Here is a 23,824-nt window from a genome sequence, read left to right on the forward strand (position 1 = left end):
TAAAAAAAAATAAACCCAAAAACAAACTACCTTATAAAAAAATAAACCCCAAAACAAACTACCTCATAAAAAAATAAGCCCAAAAACAAACTACCGTATAAAAAAATAAGCCCAAAAACAAACTGCCTTATAAAAAAAAATAAGCCCAAAAACAAACTACCTCTTAAAAAAAATAAGCCCAAAAACAAACTACCGTATAAAAAAAATAAACCAAAACTGCCTTATAAAAAAAAATAAACCCAAAAACAAACTACCTCATAAAAAAATAAGCCCAAAAACAAACTACCTTCTAAAAAAAAATAAACCCAAAAACAAGCTGCCTTATAAAAAAAAATAAACCCAAAAATAAACTACCTCATAAAAAAATAAGCCCAAAAACATACTACTTTATAAAAAAAATAAACCCAAAAACAAACTGCCTTATAAAAAAATATAAACCCAAAAACAAGCGGATGACAACTATGATATAAATTATAAAATGAATGTGAGACAGGCTGGGCGGGAACGTGCGAGTGTGTTCCCGCCCCCTAACCCGCCCCAGCCTCGCCCATAACCCTCCTCTAGCCCCGCCCCTGATACCGGGGCCGGCTGTGAGGCGGATGACGCAGGGAAGCCGGGGCACGTGACCGCAATGGAATGCAAACAATGCGGCGGGCGGGCGTCCAAGTCCGTCCTGCGGCCGCGCCGCTTCGTACATCGCTTGTGAGAGAGAGAGAGAGTAGGAAGAGCAGCGGGGGGAGACCCCCGGGAGCCCGGCCACAGAGCAAGTACCCCGATAACACCCGGCCACACCCCACACTGCACATGTGTAACATCAACATGACCCGTAATGCTGCTTCTTGCCGGGCGCATTCACCCACTCTGCGCTAATGCCCGGCCAGCCGGGGGGAGGGGGCGTGCAGCACCGCACCGGGCATGGGACCTGCACTGTGACAGCCTCCAGGACCTGAGGACCACCATAAGGCGCCAGTGTTCTTGGTAAGTTACTTTGGGAAATGTTCCCAGCCCTCTCTGCTGTACCCTGTAATAATCTGCTTTATTGAAGTGTCTGCTGGTGGTGTCATGTCAGTAGTGTGTATACACTGTGGGGCTCATTCACTAACCTCCAAAATATATATTAGAGCGTGATTGAGTGGGATAAAATAATGGGCACGAAGTGTCGCCCACAGCTGTTGTACATGCAGCCTAGATTGAGGGCCTTCCTTGGTAAGCGCAGTTGACGCACAACTTGCGGGCGATTTCAGTGGTAAATTTCCCACGAGGCATATGCCCAGGGGTGCCACTTGCTGGGGGGGGAAGCACTTGGATGCTTGTTTTATTACTGTCATTCCTAAACTTATAAGGAACTACAAAATATTCCCACACTACACTACTGTACACAGTCTTGAGTATAGTGTTGACGTATTGGACATGTATGCGCAAACTGCCCCTGTAAGCCGTCCTCCTTAGTACATATGTTATTTATATGGCGCCACAAGTGTTCTGCAGCGCCTTACAAAGTACATAACCAAAAAAGTGACTAACAGTACTATACAATACAGGACAAGGGGCCTGATTCAGAGCCGTTCGCTATTTGTGGTCGCTCGTTTAAAAACAAGGGGTGGCTATTCAAATGATCCGTACGCACATTGCAGTCTGTTCACACCTCTAAGTCTGAACGAGCGAGCAAAACATACGCTCGTTTATTTGTTAAAAACGCCCCCTGGCCGCTCGCATCCTACGTCATGTCCGCTATTTATTAGATTAATCGAGTACATCGACCAGCGTATGAACTGCTCGCTATTCTTGTGGTTGGTGTTTGCTACCACAAATTTGCGAGCAGTTCTGGCTATAAAATAACCCAGTGACGTGGTCAATGACGCTGCTGTTTTAAATATGCACACCCATAAAACGCCCGTTTTGACCTTTAAGCACGCCTGCGTTCGGATCTCCACTCCCCATTTTCAAACACCTTCTCCTGTTACCACCCACATACGCCTCATTCTGTCACTCAAAATAGCAGGCCCTCGCTATATTGCGTACCAACGATTTTCGGCCGCACTGACTGGTTCGCGCATGCGTACTAAAAACCGTACGCATGCGCAGATGTGCAAACATCGCTCGGAACGAGCGTACTGCCGCTAACGAGCGGCTCTGAATGAGGGCCAAGGACATGTATAATATACATTGCTACATTAGCGACCATAACACCCAAATAAGCAAGCAAGTGTTATGTGCCCTAGTGGGGAGTAAAGGTGCGTGTACACACACAACGATTTTTTTAATGTTTTAACTATAACGACGTTGTTATCGTTCAATCGTTAAAAAAATCATTCACTGATGAACGATAATCGTTCATGCACGTTTGTCGATTGTCGTTTGTAGTTCAGTCAGACTGGCCAACTGAACGATTGTCAATAGAAGTTGCAACATTTTTCCTTCAACACAGAAAATCGTTTATTATGTAAAGTAATCAACTACTTTGTAAAACAATGTTCGTTCACTTTTTCAAGGGAAAAACTGAACGAAAATCGTTCATTACTTACATCGTTGTGTGTGTACGAACCTGAAAGGTGCATACACACACAACGTTTTTTGAACAATTATCGACAACAATATCGTTCAATCGTTGAAAAAATCGTTCACTTTGTGAGTTAAAACGAACGATTATCATTCATGAGCGTTCACATTTGTAGTTCAGTCAGACTGACCAACTCAACGATTTTCAGTAAGGGAATATGCAAAAATCGTTAAAAAAAATCGTTCATTACATTTAGTAAATGAACGATTTTAGTAAACGATTTTCGTTAATTTTTCCCTTAAAATATGAACGGCAATCGTTTACTAAAATCTTTCATTTACTAAATCGTTGTGTGTGTATACACCTTAAAGCTGCATACACACAACGATTTTGTTACCAACGATTTTATGAATGATTCTCTGACAGATTATCTGTCAGATTTTTTAAAGTGTAATGAGCGATTTTTTATTTTTTTTTGAACTACAAACTATTTTTGCATATTCCCTTAATGAAAATCGTTGGGTTGGTCAGTCTGACTGAACTTCAAACTACAAACGTGAACGCGCATGAACGATAATCGTTCATCGTTTTAACTTAGAAAGTGAACGATTTTTTCAACGTTTGAACGATAATTGATATCGTGAACGATAATTGATATCATTAACGATAATCGTTCAAAAAAATCATTGTGTGTCTATGCACCTTAAGAAGTAGATGAAAATAAAGTAAGGAGAAGCACAAGAAGGTAGAGGGCCCTGCTCGCAAGAGCTTACATTCTACATATGTATACACCATTAAAAAATAAAATGTAATGGCTCATGGCTTGTACTATTATTTTAAACTGACAATCGCCAAATAAGGGCTTGTAACCAAACAATGCAAATAATACAATTGGGAGGTGGTTCGCTGGCCGTTACTGTTGTGCCTAAGGGAGACCTGAACCCTACATCTACCCCTGGTGGGGTTGGCACTGAAGAGCAGAAATTAGATTTTGTTTCTCTGGATGAATTTATTCTGAAGATGTGTGAAACCTAAAGAGGACAAGTGGAGAAGTTGCTGATTTGTTGCTATCATTTAGAATATCCTGTAAAACGATAGCTAGTAGCTGATTGGTTGCTATCATTTATCTAGTATATCCTGTAAAATGACAGCTAGTAGCTGATTGGTTGCTATTATTTATCTAGTATATCTGTAAAACGATAGCTAGTAGCTGATTGGTTGCTATCATTTATCTAGTATATCCTGTAAAATGACAGCTAGTAGCTGATTGGTTGCTATCATTTATCTAGTATATCCTGTAAAATGACAGCTAGTAGCTGATTGGTTGCTATCATTTATCTAGTATATCCTGTAAAATGACAGCTAGTAGCTGATTGGTTGCTATCATTTATCTAGTATATCCTGTAAAATGACAGCTAGTAGCTGATTGGTTGCTATCATTTATCTAGTATATCCTGTAAAATGACAGCTAGTAGCTGATTGGTTGCTATTATTTATCTAGTATATCTGTAAAACGATAGCTAGTAGCTGATTGGTTGCTATCATTTATCTAGTATATCCTGTAAAATGACAGCTAGTAGCTGATTGGTTGCTATCATTTATCTAGTATATCCTGTAAAATGACAGCTAGTAGCTGATTGGTTGCTATCATTTATCTAGTATATCCTGTAAAATGACAGCTAGTAGCTGATTGGTTGCTATCATTTATCTAGTATATCCTGTAAAATGACAGCTAGTAGCTGATTGGTTGCTATTATTTATCTAGTATATCTGTAAAACGATAGCTAGTAGCTGATTGGTTGCTATCATTTATCTAGTATATCCTGTAAAATGACAGCTAGTAGCTGATTGGTTGCTATTATTTATCTAGTATATCTGTAAAACGATAGCTAGTAGCTGATTGGTTGCTATCATTTATCTAGTATATCCTGTAAAATGACAGCTAGTAGCTGATTGGTTGCTATCATTTATCTAGTATATCCTGTAAAATGACAGCTAGTAGCTGATTGGTTGCTATCATTTATCTAGTATATCCTGTAAAATGACAGCTAGTAGCTGATTGGTTGCTATCATTTATCTAGTATATCCTGTAAAATGACAGCTAGTAGCTGATTGGTTGCTATCATTTATCTAGTATATCCTGTAAAATGACAGCTAGTAGCTGATTGGTTGCTATTATTTATCTAGTATATCTGTAAAACGATAGCTAGTAGCTGATTGGTTGCTATCATTTATCTAGTATATCCTGTAAAATGACAGCTAGTAGCTGATTGGTTGCTATCATTTATCTAGTATATCCTGTAAAATGACAGCTAGTAGCTGATTGGTTGCTATCATTTATCTAGTATATCCTGTAAAATGACAGCTAGTAGCTGATTGGTTGCTATTATTTATCTAGTATATCTGTAAAACGATAGCTAGTAGCTGATTGGTTGCTATCATTTATCTAGTATATCCTGTAAAATGACAGCTAGTAGCTGATTGGTTGCTATCATTTATCTAGTATATCCTGTAAAATGACAGCTAGTAGCTGATTGGTTGCTATTATTTATCTAGTATATCTGTAAAACGATAGCTAGTAGCTGATTGGTTGCTATCATTTATCTAGTATATCCTGTAAAATGACAGCTAGTAGCTGATTGGTTGCTATCATTTATCTAGTATATCCTGTAAAATGACAGCTAGTAGCTGATTGGTTGCTATTATTTATCTAGTATATCTGTAAAACGATAGCTAGTAGCTGATTGGTTGCTATCATTTATCTAGTATATCCTGTAAAACGACAGCTAGTAGCTGATTGGTTGCTATCATTTATCTAGTATATCCTGTAAAACGACAGCTAGTAGCTGATTGGTTGCTATCATTTATCTAGTATATCCTGTAAAACGACAGCTAGTAGCTGATTGGTTGCTATCATTTATCTAGTATATCCTGTAAAACGACAGCTAGTAGCTGATTGGTTGCTATCATTTATCTAGTATATCCTGTAAAACGACAGCTAGTAGCTGATTGGTTGCTATCATTTATCTAGTATATCCTGTAAAACGACAGCTAGTAGCTGATTGGTTGCTATCATTTATCTAGTATATCCTGTAAAACGACAGCTAGTAGCTGATTGGTTGCTATCATTTATCTAGTATATCCTGTAAAATGACAGCTAGTAGCTGATTGGTTGCTATCATTTATCTAGTATATCCTGTAAAATGACAGCTAGTAGCTGATTGGTTGCTATCATTTATCTAGTATATCCTGTAAAATGACAGCTAGTAGCTGATTGGTTGCTATCATTTATCTAGTATATCCTGTAAAATGACAGCTAGTAGCTGATTGGTTGCTATCATTTATCTAGTATATCCTGTAAAATGACAGCTAGTAGCTGATTGGTTGCTATCATTTATCTAGTATATCCTGTAAAATGACAGCTAGTAGCTGATTGGTTGCTATCATTTATCTAGTATATCCTGTAAAATGACAGCTAGTAGCTGATTGGTTGCTATCATTTATCTAGTATATCCTGTAAAATGACAGCTAGTAGCTGATTGGTTGCTATCATTTATCTAGTATATCCTGTAAAACGACAGCTAGTAGCTGATTGGTTGCTATCATTTATCTAGTATATCCTGTAAAACGACAGCTAGTAGCTGATTGGTTGCTATCATTTATCTAGTATATCCTGTAAAACGACAGCTAGTAGCTGATTGGTTGCTATCATTTATCTAGTATATCCTGTAAAACGACAGCTAGTAGCTGATTGGTTGCTATCATTTATCTAGTATATCCTGTAAAACGACAGCTAGTAGCTGATTGGTTGCTATCATTTATCTAGTATATCCTGTAAAACGACAGCTAGTAGCTGATTGGTTGCTATCATTTATCTAGTATATCCTGTAAAACGACAGCTAGTAGCTGATTGGTTGCTATCATTTATCTAGTATATCCTGTAAAACGACAGCTAGTAGCTGATTGGTTGCTATCATTTATCTAGTATATCCTGTAAAACGACAGCTAGTAGCTGATTGGTTGCTATCATTTATCTAGTATATCCTGTAAAATGACAGCTAGTAGCTGATTGGTTGCTATCATTTATCTAGTATATCCTGTAAAATGACAGCTAGTAGCTGATTGGTTGCTATCATTTATCTAGTATATCCTGTAAAATGACAGCTAGTAGCTGATTGGTTGCTATCATTTATCTAGTATATCCTGTAAAATGACAGCTAGTAGCTGATTGGTTGCTATCATTTATCTAGTATATCCTGTAAAATGACAGCTAGTAGCTGATTGGTTGCTATCATTTATCTAGTATATCCTGTAAAATGACAGCTAGTAGCTGATTGGTTGCTATCATTTATCTAGTATATCCTGTAAAATGACAGCTAGTAGCTGATTGGTTGCTATCATTTATCTAGTATATCCTGTAAAATGACAGCTAGTAGCTGATTGGTTGCTATCATTTATCTAGTATATCCTGTAAAATGACAGCTAGTAGCTGATTGGTTGCTATCATTTATCTAGTATATCCTGTAAAATGACAGCTAGTAGCTGATTGGTTGCTATCATTTATCTAGTATATCCTGTAAAATGACAGCTAGTAGCTGATTGGTTGCTAAAGTCAACTTTTATACCCGTCCTCTTTAGAAGGCTTGATATGATGCATTTAAATGTTAAATGAACTCACGATTCATTTAACATTTACATGAGGCTTAACTAGTAGTATTTCGGGATACAAATGTAAACGTTTAAATGAAGTTAGAGAATGGCAATAAAGTGGTGTAGGTTGGACTTTTATATGATGTTTTTATTGTTTACACGTTGCGCTTTTTCCAGCTACTTGCATACATAAATCAGCGTGACTTTGCAGTCCACAAGTGACCCTCAGGTGTCACTTCAATTAGTTGCGACTAGTGCTGCTATAAACCGTGGCCCAAAAATCGATGAGTCCGGGGTGAGATTAAGCCGCGGGGGATGCGATTTGCGAGGCCGTTAGCAGCGTTACCACCCCATTACAATTTAATTGATCTGTTAGTATCTTGTGTGGTTATTTCTTATTTCCATGTAGTCACTAGGGAGAAGCTCAGTCTTTGTTACTCTTCTCATTGTCTCGTGAAAGCCTTCAATAGCAATGTTAGTCAGTATTTTAAAGCAAAATATACATATTTTACAATACCTGTGTGTTTTTAAATATGCGGTTTATTACAATGTTTCAATTGGACATGTACAACATGTCTAGTGTTCATTCTAGCACCCTGCACCTGTGCCAGCCTGTGCAGTTCCTCTTTCCTGCCTGTGGTGTCGCTCTCTGCTCTGGTGCTTCTAGCACACTCGGCTAATGCAACAAACTGCTGAGCTACATACCAGAGTGTGCTAGAAGCACCACAGCAAAGAGCGACACCGGAGGCAGAAAAGAGGAACTGCATGAGGTGTCACAGGTGCTGGGTGCTAGAATGAATACTACATGTCGTATCAGTGAAGTATTTTGTTGTGAAAATGGAAACCAGCAACTTGGAATAAGAGAAGACTTCTTAGATTTTGTCCATATGGACATGGAAATTTCATGTTCTATCCTTAGTGGGCGGCTCAATTGTTTTTGCCGGCGACTGGTAGTGTCGAGCACCCAATTGAGCAATTCAGTTGTTGCTCCGTTGGGGCTCGAACAGCTGCCGGCGCCGGTGTTTCTGCTCCTCACCCCCACCAGAGGAGGCGAGCAGAACTGTGTGATAAAACCTGGTTTTTGGGTGCTCAAACCTGCACTTTAGACTGGTTTAGCGGTTTTAGGCTGCTAAACCTGGTTTAATTGGCCGTAAATAGCGTAATAATTAATGGGCGCCCAAAACAATTGAATTGCAACATTGGGCGCCCCACTAATTACCGTGACATAAAAAACAATTGAATCAGCCCCTGAGACCTTTAAGTCTCAGGAGACAAGCATCCCAGGTATGGTTGTTATTCTTGCAGTATGTAGGTGCCTTAGGGCAGAGATTAATGGTACTGGTCAGATGCCTGTCTAATGATTCCTCTACAAGTGACAGTGACAATCTGACAGCTTACTTTGCTGGTGGATAACAACAACATTTTAGGAGAAGTAGTCAAATCCCTAACTATTCTGTCTGGTAACATGAGTGACTGCTGTCATTGTCACACAGCTTTTTGCTGTAAGTTGCTGCTTTTTGCATGATCTTTGCATAAACTATTGGTGCAATTGAAACCTGTTTATTGTCAACGTTCACCACTTCAGCTTAACTTCTGACATCCTTTATGGGTTGTGCTAAACTCCTACCAAGCTGGTATGTACGTCATATTCCAACAAATTACCAATACTGACTGGTTGGCTGGAAAAACTCTTTATCATAATATTGGATACAGCCAAATATTTGTGATTTGCTTTTGTCCCACAGAAAGAAATGCTTAAAATATAACCTGCCCTTTACATATAAGTTTTCTACACGCTCTTCCCCGGATGTTGCGGCCACCGTACAGCGTTCATGCAGCATTAGCAATCAAGGTTCATTATAAAGGGTCATTGCAAATCTGCTTTCTGTGCAATGATTTACGTACGTAAGCAGTCAAACTTAGGAAATTATGGCTTTAATTATTCTACCTGTTTTTTGTTTTTTTTAATCTTTAAACTTCTTGTGTTGATTTTGTCCTGTAGTTTTCTCTGCACAGCTTGCAGTTAAAAAAAAAAACATCTCATCATCATCATACTAAGTTGCAGTGTTTGGTTGGGCCCAGATCATTCCTGCTGCATGAGCGGCACATGGGGATTTTTTTTCCCCCCTCTACTGAGAAGCTCTGATCAGACTTTAAATTCTCCCCAGCTTGGAATGTGCCTCTGTGACTGAGGAGCTGACGCCAAGAGGAAAGAGGAGGAGGTGAAGGAGGAACTCTAAGTAACTTCCCAAGGAGTGAGAAGACGTCCTATTCCTTGGAATTTTTTTCTTTCTCTATTACATAGAAGTCTCTAAAACACCGTTCCTCTATGAAAATACCATGCGATTAACTAGAAAGTGGCACAGCCGTGACTGGGAGACCAGCCAAGGTAATGTACGAAGCAGTTCACCCTCTTTCACTGAGGACTGTTTGGATCTAGTGTTTAAAACCAATTTGTCAACACGCTGGACACGTCCTCTAACCTTCTGGCTCCCTTTAGCAGAGTGATGTCGTGGGGCCACTTTTGTGTGTGAAAGTGTAAAGACTTTGGGGGGGGCGAATAACCTAATTTTTTCCCTCTAGGTAAAGGTTGATTTCAGAAGGCTTAGGGACACATGTGGACAACCAGTTGTTGTGGAATGACCAGACCCACCTTGCTGGGATTTGTGGGTTCCACAACAGCAGGAGGTTCCTATGTTTATTGCATCTGTGTTGGACTAATAAAGATCTTTGTTGGAGGTATTTTGGAATGGTTTTTTTTGTTTGTTTCTGCTCAAGAAGACCAATGACTCATGGCAATAAGACGTTAATCACACATCTCATAGGAGTGTGGCGATCGCGCTATGACCGCAGGTATGTGGACTGTTCCTGACCCTGCTGGATACCGCGGAGCTGATTATCCATTTAATCCCTGGATTCTGATGGGTATTTGACACTGTGGAGGATAGAACAAAAGCCGTGTACACTGTCTCTTTATGTACCCTGCATTGTCCATGTGTTGGAATGTAATCCAGTATACATCATATTCCTGCCCAGATGTGCTTCAAACCTGTTTCACTGACCCTTTAACGAGCCTGTGAAATGCTTTGCATGCATGTAATTGAAAGAAGATGTGTCAGAGACTTACGCTCAGTGTTTTGTAACCACTTTCTGATATTCTGTATCCACTCTTCAACTAAATGCTTTCTGGCTGGGAAGTCTCCTGAATGCTCATTCTTTATGGGAACATATATTTCAGGTACCGTAACCGTACGGACGTACAGACTGAGGTGTAACTCATTCATCTATCGTTATCTATATCGCCGCACTCCCTTGTATCTGATGATAAGGGGCTTTAATATCACTTACATTATATACTACTGATTTTTTTTTGTATTGCCTGCAACAATTATTTTGTGAAACTGCACAAGGTGATGTAGAAGTATATATGTCATCAAATGTAGCCACTGCTGTACGTTACAATGGTTCAGGTGCAAAATGTCGACATGGACTTTGTCGATATTGGGAAATTCAACAGTCTGCATGGTAACCTAGCGTTTTTGTTGCATACCAGCCCTAACTGCAGCCTATCACTAAAATGGTCTGTCGACATTGTGCCTGTCAACATTCACAATGTCGGCATAATGTCCATGTTAACATTCTGAGGGTGGAATTCAATTGTCGCTTGGGCACCCGGCGTTATAAATTCTGTTCTGTCGTTCGGCCGAGAGTACTGTTGGCGCCGACACGTCTGCTCGCCACCTCCTGATGTGGTGAGCAGAAAAGTGTTGCATTGCGGGCAGGCCCCCAGACGGGTTAGGCGCTGTACGATGCTAAAACCGGTAGTCTTGGACATGATGAGCGTGATGATTAATGGGCACCTGGAACAATTGAATTGCTCCATCGAGCGCCCATTGATTAGCACAACTGCGCAAACAATTGAACTCCCTGAATGTCCGGCATTTTGACTACATATCATTCTAATGATATTTCCAATCACTAAGTGTACTGTAACAAGGTATTTACAATGGAGGATATTTTATTCCTTAAACTTTACAAGTTGTAACTATATTTCTAAATCAGTTGATAAAGGGGCGAATATAGTGTAGCGTAAAGCTTTTCACTCATGTTGGCATTATAAAGGCCCCCATACACTGGGGGATATAGCAGGCGACCCGACTGGTGCGATTTGCCTGCTATATCACACCGTGTATGGCCCTGATATCGGGCCGAGCGTGCTCCCGCGGAGTCGTACATCGCACCCCCTGATCTGTCTGCAGGACCATGAGATCAGGGGATGCGATGTGCGATGCCATGGATTGCTATGCGGGTGAGAGAGGGCGGAGCCGGCATATCGGGCGGATTTGTCGGACGACGGATCCCCTATTGCCTCGCACGGTGCAATCACACCGTGTATGGGGGGCATTAACTTTAAACCTGCTTTACTAACCTGTTTATGATCTGTAATAGATAAATTATAGCTATAAGCTGATTGGTTGCTATTGACAACTTCTCTGCTTGTTCTCTTTCGAAGATTTGATACATCTTCCCCAATAATGTTACAACTGTTCAGTGCTAACTGAAAACCTCACTGGTCCCCACATGTAATAACAATACAAGTCACAACAATATGTAGTGTTCCTGCTTGGCTGTTTCTGCCAGTCACTGTGCCCTGTCTGATTTTAAAATGCTACATTGCGCCCCCTGCCCTTATGGTGACGCCCTGCTGAAATAGCCGGCCGGGTGCCGTCCTCAGCCAAATTGCGGTGAAACAGTCGTACGGCATCTGGGAGAGCTTTGGGGCTGCCCAGCATCTCCGGGAAGAAAAGGGCATGTGTCTTAAGGACACCCCCCTTTCTGAGTAATCATGCCCCCTTTTCGGACGGGTGTACACTTTCGGCGCGCCCAATAGTGCCCTTTGTACCCACAGGCCGCACTCCACCCCTAATATTTTTTAGTGGCATTTTTATGCAGTCACCTATGATGTATAACAAGGATTATTTTATTAGAATTATTCAAAGTGACGTTGTTGGTAAATTATCCTCAAAGGACCTAAGCAGAGTACTAATTGTACACTGCAGCGTTGTACCTAGATGTTCCCACAGCACAATTCGCGGTGCATACCTACTCTCCGCTACCGTGAGTCAGGTCTGCAAACTAGAAGTGAATCGAGATTTGCAGAGAAACAAAGCCTGTAGGCATCATATAGAGGTCTCCAACCAAGTTAAGTCATTTTTGTTTTTGTTTACTTTAGCCTAATTTTTGTCGTAAATTAATCATGGTAGTAAGGGGATATAAGCCTGGTCTGTCTTTATTACATGTGACACTTTTGTTTATATGAAGCTTTTATTTACATTGGACAAGGCACACCTCGAAATGTTGTTCTCATGCCGAAGTGCAACTGGAAGGTGCAAAATGCTCCTTGTCGGAGAAATAGGACGAAGCATTGATATCTGCCAGCTCTGCGGACACTACCACATTGTTCTGCAAACATATGAGTTTTAGAGGAGGTCCAGCTACCCCTGCACAAAAAAAGGCTCCAGCACAACCAAAGAAGGTTTTGCGCTCTCAGCTATTTTGTGTGTAGTAAATGAGGCCTCTGTCTATTGCTGTACTAAATTACCTTCATAAGAACAGTCCCTCCCTATGCCACAAACCTGAGCTATATGGCAGAATCACACATTTGGATATTAGGGAAAAAAATGTTTTTCTTTATTGTATTTGTGTTCCCTGTTTAAAATCCTGTTGCATCGTAAAATAAATGAGTACACTGAACAGTTGAAAGTCTATATGCATTGGTACTATAATAAGTTGCATAGGCCTTGGTGGTGAAATCTTAACATGTGAGATGCCAGGGACAGACCTTTTTAATGCTTTTTGAAAATTTGTCTTTAATCATAATAGTGCTAAAAGTTTTGGCCAGCAACGCCTCTAGCTCGTATTACATCAGATGTTCTAAATTCTCTGTCTTAAAAAGTTCTCCTGGCACCCGTGGTAGAATGAATCATTACCAATGTGCCGCCTGGGTGATTATGTCACATGTGGCTGATAATTGACTGCAGTTGTATTTCAATGTACTTATTACTTCTCTTCAACACATGTCCCAGAGTAGTTTGCCCAAAATCACAAGTATTATGACACTGAAATTAGAACAGCCTTTTTCTTTTAGTGCTTTTTAGTGCAAGCCCCCAAACACTTTGCAAAGTTCTAGTGACTTCACTTCATGTTCAGTGATGTCACTATTATCCAGGTAACAGGCTGATTACTAGTTCAGCTCACAAAATGGCTTACCCGGGGCATGTGATATTTATGCTTCTAATACGGCTTTCCTATAACTGTTTTAACTCTTGACGGTTTAAAGTTCTTCTAAAAAAAAAAAAAAAAAAACACACCTTGCCTCTAATAGTTTATTAAATTACATATCTTGTCTTTCAGATTGAGAATGCGGATCTCCTCATTGTTTGGAATATGTCTGAGTGGTTACCCCATAATAACTAATAATCCTATGGTTACCCCGAACTCTAGAACAATTGTATGCTGAGCATAATAAACTGGATTAACTATGAGGCCAAAAACTTTCCCTGCAACCACCTATTCTGGGAACAGCAGGCAAAGACTGCAGGAAATCCGTGAAGGATTAAAACAGCCATCGAAACCTCAGCTTCAGGGGTTATCAGTTGGACCTTCTGGAGATGGTCTACTGGAACCAAAGGTTCTGCATGTCAAAGATGCAGGAAGACAGCAGCAACAACAGCAGCAGCTGCGGCAACCCGCCAAGTTCGCACCTTACCAGAAGGCCCTGCGGGAAATCCGCTATTCTCTCCTTCCCTTTGCCAATGAATCTGGAAACATGGCTGCTGTGGAGGTGAACCGGCAGATGCTGCAGGATCTGGTGAAAGTGGGCTGTGATCAGGTATGTTGGTGTGACTTTTCAGTAATTCAATCTCCAACATTTCATCTGTTACTAAGTGACAGCCTCTTCCAACTTATGTTGACCATACAGCATTATCTGCATAATAGGTTGAGAAGTGTCTGATCAAAGTGTCCGCTTAATAGTAAGCTCTTGCGGTTCTCATACTGTCCCAGAGAAAAATTGTATCCTGTGAGCTGTTGGGTACTACAGGAGAATAAACAATGTATAACACTACAGCAATTATTCACACTGTTACTGAAGAATCTGTCATTGTAGCGACTGTATTTTACCTGCTGCTTGTGTGCCACACTGGTACGTACAGGATGGTGAGCCAAAAATGTGTGTGCCGTTTTAATGGGTATGGTTGATGGCAGATGTGACCGGACGACCCCGCCTAGCAAGGCGATCACAGATTATTTTGATCCCAGTGAATCTTGGGGTATTAGAGATTCCCTCTTACCGTAGATAACCGCCTGTTACTGACGCCACCCACTGCGCTGTTGGTGTGTAACCTAGCTGCCACCACCAAGCTCCTTCACCAGCACTTGGAACCGCTGACTTCCACTCAGGTTCCTACCTTCTGCATCTGGAACTTCTGGGTATGTGTGGGCACGCTGCTGCAACACTTCCTGCATAGTGTCGGATAGCTTCCACTGGTCCCTCACCATGGACCAGTCTCTGCAGGATAGCCGGTAGAGGGCTTTAGCTTGGAGACACTAGGCTCCATCCAGAACAGCCTGGGAACGGAATAGCGTTTTGCGCTATTCTGTTAGTCACAGGAAACAAGCGTCTTGAAGCAAGTAGATGTCTATTGCTCAGTCTTTAAAAAAAAAAACAATTACTCCACAGCATATACAGTAGCTAATCTTCAGAAGTACAGACCTCTTTGTGAGTCAGAGGATATACATTTTCGGAGCACGCAGGCCCGTCTTTTATTTTGTTCAGACACAATACCCATAGGGGTTAAGACCGCCCTGGGTCCCTCAACCAGTCAAGCTAAGTGCATTTGCTGGCCATGCCCTGTACATGGACACCTTTAAAATTGTCCCTTATTGACAGGGGGAAGTGGTTACTCCTCTGTGCCTGAGCCTACCTGGGAGTCTAGGAGAGGGGGAGTTATCCCTCCAAAACTTCCAGGATTCTGCTAGGGGAGCCTGCCAACTCCTCTACCCGAAATCTAGGTTCCAGGAAAGGATCCCCAGCCAGCAGTGTCCTGGTCACAAAGTGTGAGCTCTTTGTAGCTCCAAGAAATTAACTAGCTGGCTGCATTGGACAGCTCCCACTGCACTTCCTCATGCCACTTTCAGACCTGAGACTGCAGAGGAACACACTCTGTGTACCTGGGAGAGGGCTGGGGGACCAGCAGCTCACATACCTTTCCCTGGAGGTCTAAGAGGATCCGGAGAGCTAAGTGCCATTTTACTTTAAATACATACATTAACCTTAAATACATTTTTGAAAAGCATACTTGTGCAGGCTTTACACAATGCAGCTCTGGACCCACTTGCCCGGCTCAGTGCTGCAGACACCGTTTAAAATACATTTTATAGACACTCCTTTATTTAAACCTTTTGTATATATTTTATTAACACAGCCCTGCAGTGCTGGGGCACTAGGAACGAAACACCCAGTCCCCAGCATGGGGCACTCGTCCCTGCAGTCTGAGTCTCTGTGCTGGGACTCTCCACCGTTGCAGCGCACCATGAGTTAACATACTGAATCGCTGCAGCCGCTGGACTGAATGGTGGCTGCAAAACTCAGCTGTTGTCCCCCCCCCCCCCCTCAGTGCTGGGTGGTACCAGGAGCTGGTTTTCGTGGTACCCCAGCGCTATCGGCTACTAATGCATAGCCGCAGCATCCGGATATGGTCCAGGCTGCGGCTCACCTGGCCCCCCCTCTCTGCACTTAAGTACCGGAAGCCCCCGACATGCGTTTCTGGAATGCTGGAGGGGTTGGGTATGGGTTCCCGGGGAGGGAGGGTTAAGGTTAGTAGTAGTATAGTTAACTACGGGTGTCATTCTGTCTGTCAGGATGCCGCTGTCTGTATTCTGACCAGCGACATCCCGAGTGCATCCCCGATGCCTACACCTAACCTCCCCGCTAGTGTCCCAACCTAACCTCCCCACACCTTAACCTTCCCTCCCTGCTGCCTAACCCCTAACCTCCCTCCCTAGTGCCTAAACATAACCTTTTCTCCCCGCACCCTAAACCTAACCCTCTCCCTAGTGCCTAAACCTAACCCCCGATACCTACCTTCGGGATACTGGATCCGGGCTTCCGGTGGTTGGGATACTGAATCCGGGATGCCGGTGGATGGGATACTGGAGCCGGGATGCCGATGCTGTCGAGATTTACGGCGCCGATATTTAGACCGTCACCCCGCACGCCGGTATGCTGACTACATCCTGTGCTGGAGACCTTGTCCCTGCTGCAGCGGCTCTTTGTATACAATCCCCAGGTGCCGTAGACTAAATGCAATGGCCGGCACTCTGTCCTAACTTAAGGACAGTTTATCCAGATGCGTTTCCTAAATGAATGACATATGTAGCATAAATGGACGGCACTCTTATGGTGGGTACACATCTAGCAGAGATATCTGCAGATCAAGTGATCTGCAGATATATCTGTAGATGATGGTCGTTCATATATACTGAATGACCTTCATCTTCCGGGCAGCCACGGGTCCCGCTGGGCGGAAGTCCGGAGTCCGTCCCCCTCCCCGTTAGTTGGCGCTGCATGTGTATGGGCGGTTGGCTGATCGCCCTTACACACTTGCGATGGACAGATATATCTGTCCATCGGCTATGCAGCACAGCCGATGCAATATGTTTGTGAATGATGTTCACAGACATATCACTGGTACACACTGGCCGACGGGCACCAGATGAATTGATTGTCCAATATATCTGTCAGTGTGTACCCAGATTTAAGTGAAAAAACGTCATACAAAAGCGCATAAACTCTGAAACGCTGACATCAAGGTCTGTGTGACTGAGCCATTTGTTCACTTCAGAATGGCGTCCATTACTGCTACCTGTATATATTTTTATTTCCGCCATTTGCGGAGACCACATCCACATGTAAACTTGAGCAAGAACGGGCAACCTACTGCAGCACGTAGACTAGAAAGACCTGACAAATCGTGTCACAGGGCGATCGTATCTGATGGAATATGCCTCTGTGGGTCAGCTACATTCACTTGTCTGATGGCTCCATGAGGGTATATAAATATATATTGACCAGATTGTAGATATTCTCTTCCAAAGATAATGCGGTCTTTCTCCTAGCCAGGCTAATCCCTCTGCATTCCTGAGCGCAGTGTATTTAAAGTCTGAGGTCTTGACACTGTCATTAAGTAGGATCTAGAATGGACAGGATGTTTTCATGCAAGGTCTTCACCTAGTAGATTTTGTCATGTGTATTACTTATTGGTCTTGGAATTCAAGGGTTGGGTTATCTTTATTTTTATGGATTGCATTCCTATGTCCCTTTGATCCTCGTGTCATGGGTTGCATTTTTTTTAGAAGTTTGATCAATCAGAGCCTCTAAGTACATAGGAGTTAATTAGTAAACACCGACTCAGTCTGAAGTAAGTGATCACGTGACCATGCCTCTCTCTCTCTTATTGTAACATAACGGTGACATACTATAGAGTAGTGGTGTCAAACTCGGGCCCTGCAGTGGAACTACACATCCCAGCATGCAGTGCCACAGTTTTGCTATTAGGGCATGCTAAAAGTGTGGCATGGCATGCTGGGATATGTAGTCCCACAAAAGCTGAAGGGCCCGAGTTTGACACCACTGCTATATAGTAAATTTGCGTGGACATTTTAAGGTTGTTTAGGAGTTGAGTTGGCAATGTCACTTGACCATTTTTTTGACCAATTGAAACCAAGGCCCTGATTCAGAGCCGCTCGTAAGCGGCCGCTCGTTCGTTGTGACCGATGTTCGCCCATCTGTGCATGCGTACGGATTTTAATACGCATGCGCGAACCAGTCAGTGCGGCCGAAAATCGTTTGTTCACTATATAGCGAATGCCTGCTATTTTGAGTGACAGAAGGAGGCGTATGTGGGTGGTAACAGGGGAAGGTGCTTGAAAACGGGGGTGTGGAATTCGAACGCAGGCGTGCTTAAAGGTCAAAGCGGGTATTTTATGGGTGTGCATAATTAATACAGCAGCGTCATTGACCACGTCACTTGTTTTTTTTTTTACTCAGAACTGCTCGCAAAATAGCGGTTGAAAAAACTAGCCACAAGACTAGCGAGCAGTTCATACGCTGTTCGATGTACTTGATTAATCTGATAAATGGCGGACATGACGTATGGTGCGAGCGGCAAGGGGGCGTATTTTTCAAAATTACAACCGCAAGTTTTGCTCGCTCGTTCAGACTTAGAGGCGTGAACAGACCGCAATTAGCGAACGGTTCATTTGAATAGCCACCCCTTGTTTTAGAACGAACGACCGCAAATAGCGAGCGGCTCTGAATGAGGGCCCAAATTGGCTATTCTAATACTGGGTGAAAGTGTGACTGGCCAATGAGGGTGCTTATTTTGTGTGGTCCTTAATCGCGCACACTAATGGGTCTTAAAATGGAGTTGTCATTCAGCACAGCTGCAAGTGACCGGATGTGCACGGTGAGCTGGTAAGTCATTGATCAGGCTAAGTTGCTAGATAACAAAGAATGTCACTGTCTTTCGTTGGTGACATCCGATGGGTATTGCACTAACATTCAGGTCTGGGCTAGCAGCAAACGGGTTAGGTTAGAATGGCTCTGGCAGACATTCTATGCAGTATCCGCCTGTTTTTTTTTCTCTTCCACTGCAGCATGTGATTAGGAAATAAATTATTTAACATAATCCTATTTTTTACGGCCAAGGTAACTATTGGGGCAAGTGAAAGTCCTATTCATTGTGTTTTCTGGAACTCCTACATTTTACTAATGGTGCCCACATTTCCTAGACCTATATTGTAGTCCCCTCCCCCTTGATATACATTACATGCTGATACAGATGGGCACAACTGGCTTAAAATATGTTTGCATTACATTTGTCTGCTGGTAAATGAGCAATATTTATATATTAATCTGAAAGCGCAGTGAAACTGTTCAGGGATTTAATTTTTTTTGTTGCATAATGTCAACTGGCCATTTTTCTCTTCTTTCCTTGCATCTTGTACGTGGTGCTTATATTCACATTTTATACTTTTTTTTTTTTTTTTTTTGTAGTGAGGAATTCGTTTTAAGGCTTCCATATAGTTATAGCGTTCCTGCTAGGCTGTTTCCCGTGGGTGGGGGAAACAGCAGTGCAGCGGTGAATGGATGCCTGGCGCGTGCGCAGCACCATTCACAGTGACAGCAACGCTTGGGGGCTGCCCGGCATGTCCGTAAGTGTCGGGCACGCCCCCAAGAGTGACGAAAAGGGGACTCCCCCTTTCAGTGGCCACGCCCTCTTTTCGGGCACACGCGCGGCGCCCTGCTCGGTGTTGGACCTAGAGTGAACACAGTAGTTAGATATTCTTTATATTTTAGAATACTTCTGAAGCACCTACCTGTCCATATTTAGGCCTTAGTAGTAGTTCTACTTGCTGGCAAATCTGTAGAAACGAGTATGGGGATCGATGCTGTTGGGTGGCATATGGACATGTACAGAACATCACTGGTTTATGCTGAGGTGGTTTGTAAATTTCATTATCAAGAGTGAGTGATTTAGGAACACTTGCATCACTAATGTGTCTGGCTTATTTTATTTAAACCTAGTTTTTATGCAGGTCACAGATGAAAAACCCGTATCCAGTTTGGCCACATTGGGCAGATCCCTCCCGTTAAGCGCTTGGCTACTTGTGAACTTGTTTGCCTTTTGGGCAGATGACCACACACTGATCAGATCATGCTCGGACATTGTGCATGTTTTGTTACCTTGCTTGAGGCAATTTCTGCCTAATGCTGTTATCTCTTATGCTGGGTACACACTGGCCGACATACCGGCCGTTCAATTGAACGGCCGATATATATGGTTTATGCGTCAGCCAGTGTGTACAGACGGTATGTTTGTGAACGACGTCGTTCAGACATATCGCGTCGGCTGTGCAGCCCAGCTGATGGCAGTTATATCTGCTTATCGATACTGGTTCTCCTGTCACACAGGACATATATGTCTCCCGAGTTTGGGGACAGTAAATAGCCCCTTTAAATAATGATGTGGTCAAGGGGGTGCTACCATGGACATTATGTTAAGGCTACAACCACAGAAGAAGGGGAAGATGAAATGTCCTTGGGTGGTGCACTAAACTAATATTTTAAAATATAACTTTTATTTAATAAATGGTAGATACTGATCTCCTCAGATTATAACACAAAAAAGAGACAGTGAAAATAAGTTAAAATACAGATAGGTAGTGTCAAAAGATATAGAAGATTTGTGATTTAAGATTTTGTTCTAAAAAGAACATTGAAAGCAGCGCTACTGCATTTACAATTATTTGTTATTGATGATAATATTCGTGATGTATAAATTATATTATATATGAATATAGTGTTCCCACACTTTTAAACAACACCACATAAATCAAAATAATTATCCCTGCTATTAGTGTTTGCTCAGTGTGTAATACTCTGGCAATCAGTACACCTCAAGTGCTTGAGAAAGTTCTGTCCATCTGACAAATTATCCCATATCATTTCTCATAGGTTTGCTATAAAGACATCATATCGTGTCTTTGACATATATTATTAGTCAAGTCTGTTATACACCTGGGTAATGTTCAGTATCCCCATGGTAGTTCTTTGGGAATGCTTGTATTATTAAAGTCACTTAATTATTAGTGAAATGGTGGCATTTTTATTATCCATAGGTGATCCTTATGTCATAATGGGTATAGTCAGATAATACATATAGTAAATTCTCCAGTGTCCCTCTATTGTATACTCGTGTGAGCTTTAATTTGCCAGAGTGCTCCTGGGAGGAATATGTAAATCAGTGAGCTATTCAGTGTCGCATGTAAATTGCATCCTCATCAAGTGTTTCAGCTGTTCTGCTCTCATGTACAGTATAGCTCTCCACTCGAAGTGGAGCTGGCTCACACTATTGTGAGGGATCTGTCCATATTCAAAATACAAGTGGTTCGTTTAGCAGGAATAATATACATAACACATTGTCATAATAAGCGAATGGTAGGCAGCGCCGCATGACCGACGCAGTGTTTCGCTATGAATCTTTATCAAGGTAAAAAAAATCTGCTTATCGTGCTGTGTGTATGGGCAGTCAGCCAACCGCCCGTACACTTGCGTCAGAGGCCGGCAGGGAGGGGGCCGCAATGCGAACCCCGGTCAGCGGGACCACAGATGTGTATGAACAACCATCCTCTGCAGATATATCTGTCAGTTGTGTACCCACCTTTAGCGATCTTGCTGGATGTGGGGCCAGTGTCAGGTAGGTCATAGTTGGAATCTACTTTGCGTGGACAAAAATTTGCACAAAATTCTCAATTTTCTCTCATTATTGCTCATTTACTAACCTTGTGTCTAAGTGCAGATTTGTGCTCAAATTGGACACTTTCTTTCATTGACTGACTTGGTTGCTGGGGTTCAATGCAGATGCTTTACGCAAATGCAGTGTTATTACTTCAGCCCTAGTGTTTTATTGGACGCTACGTCTGCTGTTTTCCTTACGTGGGCTTAAGGGTCATTGTGTTTTCATTACACATTAGCTGTTAGTGTGGACGATACCATGAACCAGTGCAGGCCTGGCCAACCTGTTGCTCTCCAGCATGCTTTGCCAGCTGATCGGTGGGAGGGTATGCTGGGAATTGTAGTTTCACAAAAGCACTGTGATTGAATAAACTGGTCATAAGTTATCATTGATTGTAATCCAACTGCTTGATTAGAGTTGTGCACATCTTACTGTGTGCCTTCTCTTACAACTACTCGCCATCAGTGCAGAATTGCATATGCCTATACTGGGTGCAAATGATATGCCTGGAAACGGGTGTATTTACTCTCACATCCAGCTTTGCATAACTCGCATATTACGGCTTTGTTCTTGTCAGAGGACCATGTAGCAGCTAGATTGCCATGACCACAGATCCTGCTATCCACCAACAACCCCTTGTCTCCCGACGCACCAGCCGTGACATGTGAAAGCTTGAATAGAGCCATTTTACGCTTATTTATTTGTTACAGTGACCACATACTGGCTTTTGTAGATTGTAGTTGTGTTTCGTGGATGGGATTGCTTAGAACGTGCTACATTTGGAAGGGTTCGTGTAGTGGATCACGTGCTAGTGACGAAAGTCTCAGCAATGCTTGCTATGTTACAGGAAGCTCATTCACAATGGTATAAGGGTGGACCAGTTCCTCTGTAAGCTTTACTTCAATGTAAACCCTCCTAATTTCAATAACCTCTCCCCGCTCAAAGAACGTTACACATTGTAAGGTATAAGGATCACCTATAGGCCATATTCACACCAATCGTCATTAGTGGCACATTTGTTTATTAAAATAAATCCATGCCAAGCCTGAGAGGAAGCCATTTGCACAATTTGTAGTGTGAAAAGACATTATCGTAGAAATATAATTTTAATGTTCTGTGTGAACGGATGGGCTTACTCTGCCACCTGGGTCACTATACTTTATACCCATGGGTGACAAGGTAAGTCCATCCAGCCACCCGTGGGTATAGGGATTCCCTTTTCCCGTCAGTAGCTTCCTGGTACTGACGACTCCTACTGCGTCATAAGAGATTAAGTCACTGCCAACACCAGGCTCCTGCATCGGCACCTAGAATGGCTCACGTGTGTGTGTGTGTGTGTGTGTACACTGCTGCAGCCTTTCCTGGATGGTGATAGTGAGCTCCCACTGCCTACTTACTTGATAGTGAGCAGAGAGTGGATTCGGAGACAATGAGCTCAAACTCGGGATAACTGTCGCTCAGGCCACTCTGGGCTGGCTATTTCCACCATTTCGTCAAGCAAATACGCCACAATAGGCTACCAGGGACGTGGGAACTCCCCAACAGGACCACTAGCAACTGACAACCCACAGAAGTTTCCTGGACCCAATAGGGTTACAAGTGTACACTCATTTATATAAAAATACATTTATTTTTAACTTCTGACATATATTTAATATTTCACACTGAGTTTCGGACTTCTACTATTCCACACTGCAACTCAGGACTTGACTATACCTGGTGCATCAGTGCGCCGGGACCTAACCCCCGCAGTACCATACGCAATAAACATTAGTATTTATAAATGCTGTGTTATTGTGCCATTGAGTAGCTAGGGCGATGAACACTCCCTGGCATCTGGAAGAACTGCCTGAAAACCGGGAGTCTCCTGGACATTCCCGGGAGAATAGACATGTATGACATATAGCTAATAACAGCCAGTCAGATATTCAACTATCTTCTAAAAACTAGTAGGAAACAAATGGCCAAAGGAATTTTTTATTTTTTTTCCTTTATTTATGTTTAAGGGTTGGCTGCATAATCCTATATAGCGCCAAACTGGTTAAATAGATCCCACATTCCAGCGTGGAAGTACTGGTGCAGTGTGGTCTTGGGTGGGGGGCGGCCTGAATTTCCTCCAGCTTCTCCAGCTAGTGACTGTGAGAGGAAATGTGTCAGGCAAATTACCAGCATTCCAGGGTTTTTCCAGGGGGGGCGTTGTCTCTTCCTTACCATTAAATTGGTTAATCAGAACAAAGCATGCAAAGAGAATCATTACTGTCGGCAAACACCGTTAAAACATAAAATGCGATCTTTGGGAACATTCGGCTACATA

The 23,824-nt window shown here is 42.4% G+C and overlaps 1 protein-coding gene across 3 annotated transcripts in view; it reads left to right on the forward strand.

The window, feature by feature from the left end:
- The first annotated feature begins 629 nt into the window (after nt 1–629).
- The window catches only part of LATS2 (large tumor suppressor kinase 2), a 71,959-nt gene continuing 48,764 nt past the window's right edge, over nt 630–23,824 (forward strand). The window contains exons 1-2 of one of the 3 annotated variants that reach the window (XM_088458597.1): nt 630–978; nt 13,565–14,042. In XM_088458597.1, the coding sequence (XP_088314723.1) occupies nt 13,692–14,042 (351 nt within the window). In that variant the 5' untranslated portion in view covers nt 630–978; nt 13,565–13,691. Of the gene's footprint in view, nt 979–9,456; nt 9,540–13,564; nt 14,043–23,824 lie in introns of those variants that run through there. The other 2 variants (XM_088458598.1, XM_088458599.1) reach the window with 2 other exon arrangements.

The sequence above is a fragment of the Taudactylus pleione genome, unplaced genomic scaffold, assembly GCF_031769625.1.
Source record: "Taudactylus pleione unplaced genomic scaffold, aTauple2 ptg000842l, whole genome shotgun sequence".
NCBI classification, from domain to species: domain Eukaryota; kingdom Metazoa; phylum Chordata; class Amphibia; order Anura; family Myobatrachidae; genus Taudactylus; species Taudactylus pleione.